Genomic DNA, 16,612 nt, shown 5'->3' with positions numbered 1-16,612 from the left:
TCTAATTTAATCACACCATCTAATTACAAAACTAAGCAGCTAAGCTTATGGATGGACTTTGTGACTGCTCTCCTCTATCCACACAGTTTGGTGACTCTGTTTTTCAAAGCTATATACACAACTTCTGTGGAGACTTCCCACCATATAGGAACAATTGTGTCTGTTGCTAAATATAAAGCTGCAACTACTATATATATACAGCTGACAAAGACAATCTACCACACTTTCAAATGAGGCTAAATGTTTTCAGGGAGGTTTCATGGAAAATATATGCCAGCTCATATATGGCTTTTCACTGTTGTACACATCTTTTCCCAGTCTTGTATTTATGTATTTATTTGTTACTGTTGGAATTCCATTCACTTCCTTTTTGCAACCTACTTTTCATTTGCTAGACCTACCTAGAACAGTCTGTTAAAGCTAGGCTGGTATTAAAAATGGCAATGAAAAGCACAATGTAAAGTAGGTGATTCTCCTCTCAATACCAATTGTCTTAATCCACTGTTTTCTATGGATTTACTTCCCACTTACTGGGGCAACACAGATTTTAGCTCAAAGCTGTCATTTCCAGCTGTACAGCAGTTTTAAAGGTGAATTATTCAAATGCTTACTTCTTCCAGAGAACTGGAAGTGCTATAAAGCTATTTATTTTCACAGCTACTCTTCAGCCACTAAGTGGCTTCAGACTTTAAATATTTTAAGTTTGACTGTTTAGCAGCAAGAACAATGTAAAGGTTAAAAGAAATGTCATGTACATGTCTGTCTTTTTCCTGTGGAACATGGATTTGTGTCTGGGGAAAAATGGGAAAGCCTGGGAGTAGAGTCAAGGAAGGCCAGCTGAGTATAGTCCCTTCTGATAGAGAATTACAATTAAGAAAATAGGAGTTGCTCCTACAAGCAGAAGCTTGTGGACAAAAGCAACGGGACCATATGAGTTACTGCAACAAAGATAGATCACATTACTACAAGTACTTATCCATTTATTGTTTGTCCTTTGTGCCATTCTTAAGATTATTACAAAATAAACTGAAAACAGAAAAGGTCTTCTTATGGCAAGGATTTGTGGAAGACATTTCCAGATGAACTACTTCCACACATCAGTATTTATGGCAGCTAGAGATATTATCAACCCTGAGGTAGCACAACAAAAACAATGCAGATTTTCTCTGAGACACATTTGGACATAGTGTACACACAGCATGTCCCAAATATACATTGCAAAGATATACAGAGATCTTAGATCTGCGAAGATAAACAACAAACACACTTAAACAATCCCTGAACAAAAATACTCTCAGAGAGATTAGGTCCTTTGAGATGAGCTCTCAGTGTTCTGACTTGGCCAGATGTAAATTGTCAGTCTGTCCAACACTGGTCCCTGCTACCATTGGTCTCAGGTCTGGATTAATCTCATGACCGTTTGTTCTTTACTCCAAGTTGGTGGACAAAGCAATGCCTCCAGAGAGTGGAGGTCTTACATGAGTTACCCCATTTAAATGCCCACATTGGTTTGAATGAATCTGGGTATTAGTGCCTTATAAGCTTTAACATCTTTTCTGTGTACTTTCCAGGTGCAAAGAAACACCTGCTGAGGATAACACAAAAAAATATTAGTAGGACAGAGAACTGAACTCAACCAACTCTACTCACTAACTCGACAGGAAAATTGGCCTAGTAGTGTCCTACTCAGTGAGGAAGGCTAGTTTGAAAAAGTACACGTAACAATCATTAGGAAAAACCCAAAAATCTTTCAAGTCACCCCAATTATTGCCATCTCTCAGAATTAGGTCTGACAGATCAGTGATTTAGCTAGGAGCAACTCTGACAAATGCTTATCTATCAACCATGTGACACTATGCCTCTATTAAGGTCTTTAAAAAATAGGAAATTTTATTGCGTTTTTATGTACTTTCTACATTTAGCTCTTGATTTGTGAAACAGCAATTCCAGTAGAAACAAATACATAAAATGCATGCTTTTCTAAAGATCCTGTAGCTGCTATGTAACCCAAAGATAATACATTGCCTTCATTTTAGCGAATACAAATACAGTGTTTATGCCAAGCAAAATTAATGTCACAAATTACTAATATTGATGGCTATTTCTCAAACTTGAAAAGGAATTTTGCTGATCTCACTCTCCCTTCTTAGTGATGCCAGCTCCCTCCCACCCACACCCACCAATTCCTTCTGTCACTCGTATTCCTCTATAATCTTTTGTTCAATAATTATTTCATGAAGTTCTGTAATGAAAATTTTATTGCTGAACTTCTCTTCAGGTTTTATATTCATTCTCACTTGTAGGTCTAATGTTTAACAGAACTCTTCTTCTCTCTCACAACTCCCTATACATTTATTTACAAATTTCAGGTGGCATTGTATTTTGTATGTAAATGAATATCTGAGGTTTGTGGTCTCAGCACCTACTCTCACAGTATAGAGCACTTAGTATAAATTAAACCAGAATATTACAGAGGTTGTGTAACTGATATTCTTAACAATCTGTCAAACGATGATTTTCAGTAATGTTTTATATCACAAGCTGTTTTTGTCACCTAATAAAATTTCAATTTGTAGTGTTACATTGCTAGCTCACATTTCTAGCCAATCAACTACCAGAACTTCTGAAATAATTAAACTTCATACAAGTCAGTACTGACCTTTGTAATTCTGAGAAAGAAGCCCATAAGATGATTCTCCAGAGGGAATGAAACCTTTTCCTTCGGGACACAAATCAGTAAATTCAGCTAGGAGAGAGAGAAAACAAAAAAATATGTCGTTAAGAAGAAGTTACTCCCATACGTATGTGTTACATATGTACTGAGGGGTATTTTGAGAAACCTGAGGCAACATTTTGCCTTATTCACATCTATCATGCAGTCATGCACTCCTGTAGCTAAATGGGGGATGCTAACACTACAGCCCAACTTCCCCTGGCTCTCAGTTTGCAGTGCTAGCTTTGAAAAGCCTAGCTGGGGTACCCACAGCATCACAGAGCTCCCTGCAAACTAATTTCTCTTGCTCCTTGGCAGGAGAATGTAGTCCTTACTGGGTTTCATGGTGCACTGCAGTTATAACAATACCAGTAGCCAAATTGTCTTAATTAAAGCTAGCATGGGCCTCTTTGAGCTATACTGCAAGCTGCAATCTAGACATACCCCAACTGAGATACAAACCCCTGTCCACATTCTTCAGTCCTTATACAGGAAAAACACTAACTGACTGCAACAGGAGAACATGGTGTGGATTACAGAGGGAAATTGTTTAAAGTGTCTTGGAGACTTTACAGAATCAAATAAACCTATGCAAGCAGAGAGGTTCTTTTTGTAACACATTTCGTTTCAGTTTCACTCATTCTAAAGTACAGTTAAAACAGGAATTAAACATGATGATACATCTGTGTGAAAAGTAATCTTTAGTGTTTAATCTCAAAAAGTTTACACATGTTCTCTCTTAGGTGATTTTTTCCAGCTGGATTCTGAATTTCAGCCATCACTGTTCAGGTTTCAAGTACAGTTTTCAATATTTGTGACAAATATCATATGGCTATGTTTTGCTAATGTAATATTTAGAGGTTAAACAACGGTCTGCAGACAACGTGATTAACTGAATTGTTCAGTAAGTAGCAAAATGTAAAATTGATATCATAATATATATCAGTAATTTGTAGTGCTGTAGAAACAACATTACAAAGAATAGCTGCAGACTCAAAACCACTGTAATGCTTACCTTTGTTTTCCAGCTTGTGGGAAAATCTAACATGTTACCATAGCATCTGGAAAAAGCTTCTGTGAGAATCCATCTTTGTTTAAAATCAGTCGGAGATAGTGCTGTTCTGTAACAGGCTGTTTTTATCCCTAGGGTTACTGCAGTGAAGCCAATGGATTTACACCAGGTATGAATTATTCCTATTAACTTTTCCTCTGTGGAAGTTTCCCACAGATAAGTCATGACTAAATACTACAGAATATGGGATTTTAAGATAAACACAATGCTTCAGAAGTTTGCAAAGGGACAGAAGGCCTCCTCTTACCAGTTCCAAAGACAGGGCATGGGAAGATTTCACAGTTATCACCCCAGCCAGCACCCAAGGTACAGCAGCATTCTTGTTTAGTTACATTGGATGTAAGCACATTATCACAGAAATTGGCATCATTCAGATTGTAGTAGCACTCCTTCTTTCCATCTTCATGTTGATCAGCCTCTGTTGGTAATTCTAAAGGTGAAAAGAAAACATAAATCACATAAAATTTTGTGTTGAATGGAGTTAAATCCAGGTGGCAGCTGGTCACAAGTGGTTTTCCCCAGGTCTCAGTATTGGGGTCAGTTCTGTTTAATATTTTTATCAATGATCCGTATGAGATAGATTGAGTGCACCCTCAGTAAGTTTGCAGACGACACCAAGTTGGGCAGGAGTGTTGATCTGCTCGAGGGTAGGAAGGCTGTACAGAGGGATTTGGACAGGCTGGATTGATGGGCTCTGGCCAATTGTATGCGGTTCAACCAGACCAAGTGCTGGGTCCTGCACTTGGGTCACAACAACCCCTTGCAATGCTACAGGCTTGGGGAAGAGTGGCTGGAAAGCTGCCCGGCGGAAAGCGACCTGGGGGTGCTGGTTGACAGTCGGCCAAACATGAGCCAGCAGTGTGCCCGGGTGGCCAAGGTGGCCAACAGCATCCTGGCCTGTATCAGAAATAGTGTGGCCAGCAGGAGTAGGGAAGTGATTGTGCCCCTGTACTCAGCCCTAGTGAGGCTGCACCTTGAATGCTGTGTTCAGTTTTGGGCCCCTCACTACAAGAAGGATGTTGAGGTGCTGGAGCGTGTCCAGAGAAGGGCAACGAAGCTGGTGAGGGGTCTGGAGCACAAGTCTTATGAGGAGCGGCTGAGGGAACTGGGGTTGTTTAGCCTGGAGGAAAGGAGGCTGAGGGGAGACCTTATTTCTCTCCACAACTACCTGAGTGGGTGTTGGTCTCTTCTCCCAAGTAACAAGTGATAGGACAAGAGGAAACAGCCTCAAGTTGTGCCAGTTTAGATTGGGTATTAGGAAAAATTTCTTCACCAAAAGGGTTGTCAAGCACTGGAACAGGCTGCCCAGGGAAGTGGTTGAGTCACCATCCCTGGAGGTATTTGAAAGATGCGTCGATGTGGTGCTTAGGGACATGGTTTAGTGGTGGATTTGGCAGTGCTAGGTTAATGGTTGGGTTTGATGATCTTAAAGGTCTTTTCCAACCTCAATGATTCTATGATTCTAAGATGACATGTGAAATGAATCATTTTTACAGAAGAATCAGAAGAGCCACAGTACCTCAGTTTCACCACGGTGAAGAGCAGCATTGTCAGGCAGGGAAGAAAATGGTGAAGTACAAATTTTGGTTTAACTTTTTTGTTCTTAGGAAGAATGATGGAAGTTTATAATCTTCCTTTGACTTTTTCAGACCTGTTCTCCAACTTGGCCACAAAGGGGTTCTTCACATTTGCACTTCTTTCATTTTTAAGCAATGCATGAACTACCTGCTCAGCTAACTACCTACCATGCCCAACTACTGACACAGTGCTTTTCACGTATGAATCTGGAAGCTCTTCACAGAGGTGAGCAAACATTACAACTTCCTTTTACCAGTAAAGGAGGTAAGGAACAAACTGAAGAGGCCTGGTTTTCAAAAGAATGAACATTTCCAGCCCCTTTTAATTTCACTGGGAAAAAAGCATGTTCCACACTTGAAAACAAGGACCTTTATGATTTTTGCAAAAGTAACTGACTCCACAGTAATCAGAGGAATATAATGCAGATGTCAAGTTAACTGACTTTGTGCTTTACTTTAAAATAGGCATCCAGCCAAGAAGTCACATTTTCTGCCTTTAAGCAGTTGAGTGGGTCCTCCCACAATATTTATAAGGTCTGGAGGCAAAATAGTCTCTCCCATAGATTCAATAAAATCTCCTATTAACAGTCAAAGCCCTTTCTAAAGCAAGACACTCCTAAAATATACTACGAAGCAAGTTTGAAAATAAATACGTAGTTAAAGCTTCTGTGTTTGCAGAACTCTATCTAACCTTGCACCTTCCACAAAAATTCTCATCAAAAGCTCAGAAGTGGGAACTATCACATAAAATTGTTATTCACACTTGATCAATATGAAAAACTTTTCATAGGCTATCCATAGGGTAACTGAGTTTTAAAATTACAAATGCTCACATTTATTAGTCTAAACCAAAACTTTATTTAGGAACTTAGATAAATCTTGAGACAACTAGTTTATTTCCTTTTAATCTTGGGAATTCTTTATGCTTAGCACTTAACAAATGTTTAATTCAGAAAAAACTACTAAAAAGTATCACATGTTGGCTGATTTTCCATTGTTTGAGATTTCATTCATTTCTACTCAGGCTCTTGCACAATATGCCAAGCCTGAGACATTTCTCAAGTAACTCATGTATCCAGGTGGGGATCAAAACCTTATTTTATAGCTGAGTGACAGTGCATTTCAAAATGCTAGAATATAAGTAAGTTGTGGCATATAAACTACCCTTGTTTGCCTTTGCAGCTCTTTTCAAGAAAGAGTTTAATGCCGGCCCACTTGCAAGTATTGGTGTACTTGGAAGAGCCAAGTTCACTTGACCACCTCATCTGTCCGCCTCTGGTTGTCTCTTGGAGGTCAAGCTCAGCCTCTTTATGCCTGTTATAGGATGGATTTTCTTCTAATCCCATCCACTTAAAAAGTAATGGCTGTGAGGAGGGAGCTTGAAGAGAGTGATTGTCCAACAAATGCTGAAAGAATTAAACGAACTCCAGCTCTTGTTACCTCAAGCCTGTTATCCCTGCCCACCCACATTCCCCCACGCAGATGGGGAGCGGCAACTTTACTGAGCATGCAAATACTAGATCCATTTTGAGAAAAGCAGGCTTAAAAATGCTAGTATGGGTTGTCTATTATTGCACTTTAATAGTATGAACATGTGCAACAGCTCTTTTGGCTTCTAATACCAAACAGACAATTGGACATCTATTTTCCTCAGGTAAGTGACTGTTTCTGGTTTGGGAGGTTGAGGCTTTGGCAGACACCTCAGTTCAAATTTAGTACAATGTTGCCACCTGCAAGGCAAACTTTCCTTTGCTATTTCACCAATATACCTAAGTTGTACATTAAAGGAAACACCCAGCTGAGGCTTATTCCATCTTTGTTAGTTTAGCCTGCGGTCTCCTCTCATCAGATAATTACAATTTTCCATAATGTGCTGAATTTGATAAAGTGTGGTGGTTTTGCGGTATCAGCTGCTACCCAATAGGAACTATGTTACGACTATCATGTGTTACAGAAATACAACTGAGCTAAATCTGTTATTCCAAGGTGAGAGAGAAGTACTTTAGCCACGACATTATACATTTTCCTTGGCCATTTGCCATCTAACTGAATCAAAGCCAAATCTTCAACAGGAGAAAAAGCATGGCAGTTTTCACGCTGTTTACAAGAGAAAGACCACCAGAAGCTGCCCCAGGAGGAACAGGAGACAGTCTCATCATGTCATTGTTTATTCCCATTTTACATATGATGTGTTGGTCTCTCCTCTCAGTATCTGTTCAGCAGCTTAAAAGTTTGTTGTTTACACAGCTGTGACTGAGGGTTAGTCAAGCAGGCTCATGAATGTTTGGAAAGCAAATGAGACACACATTTTTTTTTTTTTTTTTAAAAGCAAAATCAGTCTGTGTCTACAAGCTTGTAATTTCTCTCTCATGTTATTAACCATTTAGTAAACAGGTTGGGTTTGGAACTGGTTTCACTAGGTATGTTGACAAAATATGATAGGAAACAGATACTTATTTTTTTTTATCTTTTTTTTTTCAGATTTTTTGTCATTAGAAAATGTAAAATCTCTCTCTACCTAAGGGAGACTGGTGAAGGAACGTAATTTTATTAGGTTGTGGATGTGACTGTTCTATTAACCGCCTATAAGAGAGATTCTGTATAGTTGATGCTCGATTGAACTTTGAAGTATTTATTACAAATAGTTTTACACACCATAGCATAACCTTGATCCAAAAATATGCTTCAGCATGTGCCTGATGCAAATATGTGCATTAGTAATATAGGATTCAGTGGATAATCAGGATATTAGCATATGCTTAGACTTCAGCATACACTTAAATATTTGCCTAAATAGTGGCCTGTTTACAACTGTGATTGGAAAAAAACAATACATATGGAACTGATGGGATCTTAAATACGGCAGCTGTGTACTGATGCCTCTTATTCACAGATGGAATCAGTAAGGTGGTTGCTAAACTGAAAAATCATCGTTACAAGTTCATGACATCTAAAACCTCAGCAAAGACTCCGGCGACTCTGAGCAAACAGCTTGAGTAACACACACATTCAGAACCTGATTTTCAAAAAGACAGTAAAAATAGACTGGTATGTGCCTATCGTCAGGGTGTGCTTGTTTAGATTTCTCAACTAGCTCCACACGGGGCAAGCTACAACAGATAACGTGTGTGTGTGTGCAGTTACAATTCAGGGATTAGTGCAAATGATGCACATTTAAAAATGATATCTAAAACCATGTTCATAGATGACTGAAATTCAGATCATTATTTACCTTAGAAAAACATGCACATATTGCCATAAAAAAATAATACAAATATGAAGAGTTTCCTTTAAAGTCTTAACATTTAGAAAGCCCTTAAAGTTTAGGAAATTTAGAATTTGTACTCAGGCACCAGATTTCTAGCCTTGAGGAAGCTTTTGGATCAGGTTTGTAAACTATTACTTGCAGCCTCAGATTTTTTGTGCTGGTGGTTGGTTAGATGCAGGGAGGACTTACTTTGTTTAATATAGATCAGTCTAGGAGGGACTAATGTTTGGACACAAAACTGTGATTTTTATTTATAAACCCTAGTAAATACTGTTAAATATCTTAAAAACATGTTAAATAAATTACACGTTTCATGTAACCAGAAGAAAGCAATATTTAAATTAGCCATAGGTACCTAAGTGGGCACTGGTACCTGAGTGGAGCTCCCTCACTGGAATTCTTTCTGTTGGTTGAGCTGTAACCCAAACTTGTGATCTTACTGACCTTTCTATATGTAAGCCAGATTCCTGCTGATATGCTTATGTTTACACACATGCTTTTGTTTATGATTCATATTTTTAAATCATACCTATTATTATCTCCAAATATGTACTGCCCTTTATAGCTTCTGGATTCAATGCAATAAGAAATATTAGTAATTTATTAGTATCTATTAATAATTTAGATTTATTCTAGAACATGCATTTTTTTCTTATGTAGAAACAAAACCATGTTAATACGGATTATTACTCAAGCTGCATTCAGCTTGTTATACTTGCTAGAAATTCATCATAAATGGCTTGTTAAAAGAATAAATGAGAAGACTTCAACCCAAACCAGGCTTTTTTTCCACTTTTAGGTACAAAGATATGTAACAGCAAAGTTTTATCTAATACAAAAGGGAATTCTTTCCTCCTTTATCTTTTCCTCCTTTTGAAGCACTTTCTACATTTTGTGAATGACAGGGCAGAGAGGAGGGGAATAAGACAATCAAACCTTGCACAATTACTTTTTTTGTTTTGTTACTGGAACGTGACAATATGGGCTAGAATTCCTGATACATACACTGAGAGGATTGTTTCAGGACACAGCTAACAATAGATGAATTTCCACCAAGTGAAATGTAAATAGAAGGAAGTCTCGAGAGTCCTAATGGCAAGTAAAGAAAAGTGTGAACACACCCCATTCCACAACACTAGCAGCCTTTAACCACATGAAAAAAAGTGCCCACATTTACATTTGAACAATCTTCACCTATTTCCACTTGATGCGAGGGGGATGAACATTTCTTTATGCACAAAAATACAAAATGAGAAATAAGCAAAAGCTGAGTAAATGATAATGAACTATAGATATCTGCAACAGGATAATGCAGATTATAGTCTTTCTTTCCAAAAATAGGCATGATGCAAGCTAATGCTGACAAATGATGTCCACAAGCACCGCAGGAGCTCTCAAAGCACCATGCCTGCCTCGGGTACATGGCTTGTCAAAGCCAGAAGATGTGTGCCTATTCCACTGCTCTTTGCAGAGAGATCGCATGCTATTCCTATATGATCATGCTGCAGCTGGTCTCGGGGGAGGCTGAAGTAACTCATCCTTGGGCAAACTAACATAGCTGTTATTTGCTCATCTTGCAGTGACTACATGGTGCTTATGCCACTTACAAATGGGGAGGAAAAGACTGGTTTTGTTCTCTCCTCAGTTGACAGGTGCACAAGGGCCACCCACTGCTTCCCAGAACAAAATAGGAACAAGCAAAGTAAGCAGATGTAGAATAATGAAGTCTGTATTGTCAGCTCCGGAAATGCCAAATCCAGAGGTACATGGGGCATTGTCACCACTTGGCTGGTCAGTCTCTGAGGTTTTGAGAAACAGAAGCCAACTGATAAGAGAAAAAAAAAAACAACCAGCAAGGCTGCAGGATGTACAGGAAAGCCAGAATCCTTTTTAAGAAGAACTAACAACAATACTTCCCTACTTTTACTTTGGAAGAAAAGAGAATAAATAGTGATATCTCTGTTCCTAGTACTGCCACTTTTCCTTATTCTAGTTCAAAAGCATGTGGTGTAAAGTACATCTCATGGTCCTAATTTGCATGTCTTCTGGTCTCTATGTGAGCTCTTCCTCCTTGATGACATTTATCAGAGAAGAGACAAAGGTGAAGCACATGGTTTGTTAGGGCCTGATGAAGGCTGGAGGGGAAGGAAGAATGGCTTCTTTCCAAACAGATCACAGTAAAGTTGTGTTCACTGGTGACAACAAAATGAAGTTAGTACTAACAGTAGAGTATTCATCTGTTGACAGCACAAGAAGCCACACTGGGTTCTTCATCCCCTCCCTCCCCAGTAACGTCTGGGTATGTTCTTGAATGCTCCCTGGACATGACTTCTTTTTACATGGCCTCAGGTCTTCTGCTAGTTTCTTTAGCTTTGGTTTTGTTTTAACAAGTAGCTGAATTCTCCCAAGTATTACCTCCTCATAGTACCAAAATGAAGATGGCTTCGATCACGTTTCCTGCAAATCTTGATTAATATACTTTAAGCATTCTTCCTTCATAAATTCATGGAAGAATTTTAAATGCTGCTACTTTAGTTATCATCAGTGGGTATTTAAGCTAATCTGCTTCATGGTGGAAAGGTACTGCAGTATTTTTCCTTCCAAACAGGAATGGTGGCAGTACCACTGGGCATTGCTCTGCTGCCTCTTACTTTTCTCCATTCCTCCTTCATAAAACAAGCTCCTGTAAGCCTGAATCTTTCTCACAAGGTTTTGCAAAGGCTTCAGTTTGTCAATCAGCTGTTAATGATATTTCACAGGCAGCTTCTTGAGTGCCGAGTGCTACATTCAGTGACCTAAATACTTGTTGCAATTAGATCACAGCTATTTCAACCTTCTTTACAAGTCTGAAAGACTCTGAGTGATAGGAGAGAATAGCCACAGCCTTGTAAGCTGTAGAGTCTGCACCCTGGCGCTACAGCCAGTTATTCTAAAGCTTTTGGGAAGCTAGATCAGCCTGCAGGGTAAGAACAAAATAAGAAAAAAACCAAGATTTGCATTCTGGAGGAGAAAAAAAGCTGTGCAAGTAAATCCCTTCATTTCTTGTGCTCTGTTGCTCCTTATTGTGGGCCTGTTCCTTCCTCCAGACTGGACCAGCATAGAAATGTGGGGGCAACTTCAAGAGTTCTAAACTAATTTTTAATGACCCTATTTCCAGCAGTATTTGCAACACCCAAAACACCTGATAACAAAAGCTCACAAATCCAGTACAATGGACGACTAGGAAAAAACAGGACAAAAGATGGAGTAAAACAGGCAAGGGCACTCAAACAGGCACTCAAAGAGACTGACAACAACTCAGTGCTTTGTTTTTTTGCCTTCCCAGCTACCGTTTCCAAGGACTTACATTAGTACTAGATAAATGCTAAGAGGTATTGCCCAAGCATACTAGAGTGGACGTTTGTAAAAAATTGAACAAAAAAGTAAAATCATTCAGGCCATATCACATTTTGTTGTTACAGTACAGCAAACGAGATTGTTTACTCTTAACTGCTCTAACTGTTCATTATTACTGCCAAGTCTGTTGGTTTATAAAATTTGGAAGGTGTTTCTGCTATATTTTCACTGCTAATGATTCACTGATAACATATTCCATCCAAGAAACGCCTCTTCTCATGTACGCACTTTCAAGGAGACAAAGTTTTAAAGTTTTCTTTTGTAGTTAAAGCAACACCAACATTTAAACCAACTTTACCTTTCAGTTGGTTACATATGCAGTGGAAATCATGCCAAGCGTGCAAAAATCTGCTGGCATTTTACCTGGTGAGGTACGGAAGCGACACTGTCCAGTCATCGGATCATACTCCTGGTTTTCATCAGAGCACAGGCACAGGAAAGAACCATCGACATTTTCGCAGAGGGCTTCACCACATACTCCGCTCAGCATTTCACATTCATTCACATCTGGGGAAAAAATCCAAAACATAAATCAATTCAGACCCATTACTGACAGTTTGTTCTTTTATCTGCTGTATCTGTGCCAATACTGTCTGCCAGGTTACAGATGTGATCTCGGGGGAAGGATTAAAAACTCACTAATACCTAAGTGGATTCATAAACTAGTAGTCAGTCCTTTGAAACAAAGGCCCCTGAAAGCCACAGTACACTTTATAGACTACTGGTGCTGATTAGGTGCTACTTGTAGATTAGAACACTGGCTCTCCTTTTTTTCAGTTTTTTGGGTTTCTTTTTCATTTTTAAATACTTGCTTTTCTTTGTACCCTTTTCTTGGGATTTAAGATTCAGACTCATGTCATTTGTTTTCTTAACTTAATTATCAAACTTCCATTGACTGCAAGGAGCAAAATGAGTAGGTTTTGGTGGGATTCAGACTGCACTGTGAAAAGAGAATTCCCTTTGCTCCTCAGAATCCTATTTTCCTCATGAACATCCACTGAACAGCGAGATCCGCAGCTCCACTGCCACCACAGGCCTCTTGTACGCACAGCCTCACAGGCTGCTCTGGAACCCACAAAGGTTATGCCCAGGTCACCCAGGGAGACCCTGTCAAACACTGCAAATATCCATTCCCCAAAACCCCACATATTTTTAACTTGGATTCCATATACCTAACTCATCTCCCCTGAAATGCTTTTTTGATTGATGGGAGGGTTGTCTGCTCTTTAAACAAGGATTATCAAATACTGTCGGGATCACTTAAGTTTAGTCTCTTTTGCTAAAGTTTATGTTTGAAAATCTGCTTACTAATGACAGAATCTGAAAATTGTAATTTTCACATAATTATCAAAATTCAGAAATATCTATAATTGAGTGTGGTCTAAAGTATAACTTGTGAGGCAATGGTTTATCCTTTTTACCTCTTATCCAGCACGAATTAATATCTAATCATATGACTGAATGTTGATTTTTGTGTATTTTTATATAAATATGCATTTAAACTTACCGTTTGCTCAGCACTTTTAAAATGTACTTAGGTTTTTCTTTATCTTTTTACTGTATTCCTGTAATAAGGATTAAATCTTCTCTGGGGAACATTGCCTGGCCAGGAACTAAAGAGACTTACCTTTCCCTAAAACTGTTTTGGTAGATAACTGGCATCAAAATTTATATGTTGGGTTTTTTTTTAAATTTTGTATTATATAGTGTATACAAGAAAAAAACCCTAAGACTTTACTTTGTGGTGCAGAATCACTACACTGGCAACTCAAAATTAAATTTAGTTTCACACCAGCTTTTGCTTGCTTTTTTTTTCCCCTTTCTTTGCTTCATTTGTTTTCATCTGTGAAAAGTCACTGTATGCAAAAATTTGCATTGGTGTCTTGCAAACTAAGTGCCAAATAGCATAAAGAATTTTGTAATAAAACTGTTTAATATATTAGAAAACACATAGAAACACTTCTGTAAAACTTAATTCCTCCTCTCTGTTCGGTATTCCGTTTAGGTCTCTGTTCCTGGTAAATGTGTTTCATCCTGAGTCTAGTGTGAAGAAATTGCTTAATGAGTACCTTTCCTTGATCTGGTATTAATTTTATAATAGAAACTTGTGCTGCCTCAGATGGTTCTCAAGTCCAACCATCACTATTAGCAACAGATCTGGGAACCTATTACACACAAGAGAAATGTGCAGTATTTAACATTTACAAAAATCCCACATCTTTTCATGGGGATAGGTGTCTTCCCTGGAGCTTGAAGCCAATGTTAAAATCTGTTCAAATACGATGTGCCTAGGGAGGTGTGCCACCTAATTCAGAGTGGCCGTCCACATGCCAGACGTTATTTCCTGTAGGGGGTAGTGCAGAGTTCTGGTTATTCAGCTAAGAAACTAAACAGATGTTGCATTTAAATAGGCTAAAGTATTAAATTCAATCGATTATGATTTATATTTGTGAGTGGTCCTGATGTGCAGAAATAGTGGGATTGCTTTTTTTTAAAAAAGAGATAAAATGAGTGGCTCAGCTTATTTGCTATTGGTTTCCATTCAATCCTAATAGCAGGTTCTCATTAAACAGATACACAGCTAAGTTTCCATCTGGCACAAAGTTCAGTGAGTAAAGCACAGCTCAACCTTATTTTACTAGTAAGTAGTACAACCTTAACAAAAAAATGACAAAAAACAAAAATGTTCTTGTGAAGAAAGGCATTTTGCTCATATGCTGCTTTTTGCTCACTAGAACCTTGCAGGAATGACTCTTGCACCTAAGAACTCACCCGTACACCCCTGCCCATCCTGTGGGTCCTGATATCCTTGGTAACAGAGGCAGCGGTAGGAGCCATCCATATTTTCACAGAACCCGTGACTGCCACATATTGTGCCGTTTGCACATTCATCAACATCTGCAAGGAAGAATTTTAACATCAGACAGGCAAAGGCAGACATTTATGAAGAGTGCAGAAAAACAACAGATGGGCCATTTTTGCAAGCAGATGTGGCGATGTCCCTCTATACACAGGGGAAGAAAACACAAAGGACAAGACAAAGATTTAATGTAAGCGCACGTACAATTCAAGAAATTGTTTCAGTGTTAACTTCACAGGAAATATCTTAGACAAAGGTTTTGGTCAACTCCCATCTGTTTCATCAAATCTGCCAATCACGGCATGATGCTACACACCACAGAGTAAGACATAGTTTAAATATGACCATCTCTCTTACTGACTTACAGATTCTGCCAGTGTAGCATTATACAGTCAACAACACGTGTGAAACTGAACCGACTGTGCCTACAAGAAGAGTTGAAGGGCATGGCTGCATCCATTGTGCAGAAGTGCTGCACAGATCTCATTCTGGCTCTCGGCACAGAAGAGAGTTTCATGGTGTATGTGTAAGTGGTAAATATCTGTGGACGGAGCCTTCTGGCTTTAATCCTGTAAGTTTACACGTGAATAATCTTACTCAGGTAGGCAAAGTAATTACAATGCCTGCAGGCTTTCTGTACTGGCCCTTTCATTTGTAGTTCCTCTTTGTGGTTTGCTGGACTTACAAGTGAGGATCACTTGTATGAGTAAGTCTGTTCTTTACTCAGCTGCCCATCAGCCTATACCGAAGCAGAGCTGCTTGTGGCAGGCCGTGGTTTATTTTTGTAAGTGTATTACCAGTGCTAGGAACATGTTATTTTTATCTTGACTCAAAGTAAGACCTAAACCCAAGGCCCTGACCATCTCTGGTCATTAAAGATGTCACGGTGTGTTTTTCAGGAGGAGGAACATTAACTGAAACTGGGAACCTGCCAAGATACTAGGATTAGTACCTTCTGCCTTCTAAATTCCTCTGCAGTTTGAAGCAGAGAGATTATTGCTGTATTTCTTTCCTAGAAACCATTATGACTGTTAAGTAAGGTTGCTGTCCACTTGGAATTACCTTCTGCACTGTGCCTCGAGGTAATTACATTTTAAATGGTGAATAAAGTGATTTGCTTTTGATTTATCTGGGTACTAGCTATCATTAATTCTGCACATTAGAGTAGACCTTCATGTGATGGAGCCGGCCATGATCCTACCTCCAGTGAAGGCCTTAGGCACTCACTGAACTAAAGAGCTGGTGGGACTGAATCCTGCATTGCCACAGGCAAAGGGCTGCTTTGAACATGTGAGCAGCACTGCTCTTTGGTGTCAAGCGTAGTCCTGTCTACGCCTCCAGCTCTTCAGAGCTTTGTCAAACAAAGGCCTAGAAAGCATCCCCTTCTCCTGACAGTGCTCACCGAGCAAGGACATTGTTACTTTTAAATTATGTCTTATGCTCAGCTGAAAGGGAATTCTTCGTCTTTGAACCACGTGGTCACAGCTCCCCAAGCTCCCCCAGATCTGAGCAGCACGTCATTACTGTCCACACAGGTTACCCAGTGTGCTGCCCCTTTGCCCCCCAAGTGCTCAAATTCACCCACACATGCTCCTGTCTGTCTCAGGGAGAGGCTTTTTTGGGGTCTTGAAAACCAGCTTTTCCTATGTTCTGTGGTTGGGGTTTGAACAGGTGTAGAATCGCATATAGATTTTTAAGGCCAGAAGAGACTATCTACAATCTCTTA

General features: G+C 39.2%; 1 protein-coding gene across 1 annotated transcript in view; it reads right to left on the bottom strand.

The window, feature by feature from the left end:
- LTBP1 (latent transforming growth factor beta binding protein 1) overlaps window positions 1-16,612 on the bottom strand; it is a gene marked incomplete at both ends in the record, with an annotated part of 200,233 nt that overhangs the window by 20,155 nt on the left and 163,466 nt on the right. The window contains 4 exons of the mRNA XM_081997791.1: window positions 2,660-2,746; window positions 4,033-4,215; window positions 12,390-12,533; window positions 14,799-14,924. Coding sequence (XP_081853917.1) covers window positions 2,660-2,746; window positions 4,033-4,215; window positions 12,390-12,533; window positions 14,799-14,924 — 540 coding nt within the window. The remainder of the gene's footprint in view (window positions 1-2,659; window positions 2,747-4,032; window positions 4,216-12,389; window positions 12,534-14,798; window positions 14,925-16,612) is intronic.

This window comes from Phaethon aethereus (genome assembly GCF_964289735.1).
Source record: "Phaethon aethereus genome assembly, chromosome: 3".
Classification (NCBI taxonomy): domain Eukaryota; kingdom Metazoa; phylum Chordata; class Aves; order Phaethontiformes; family Phaethontidae; genus Phaethon; species Phaethon aethereus.
This window is presented reverse-complemented; position numbering and strand designations above follow the sequence as displayed.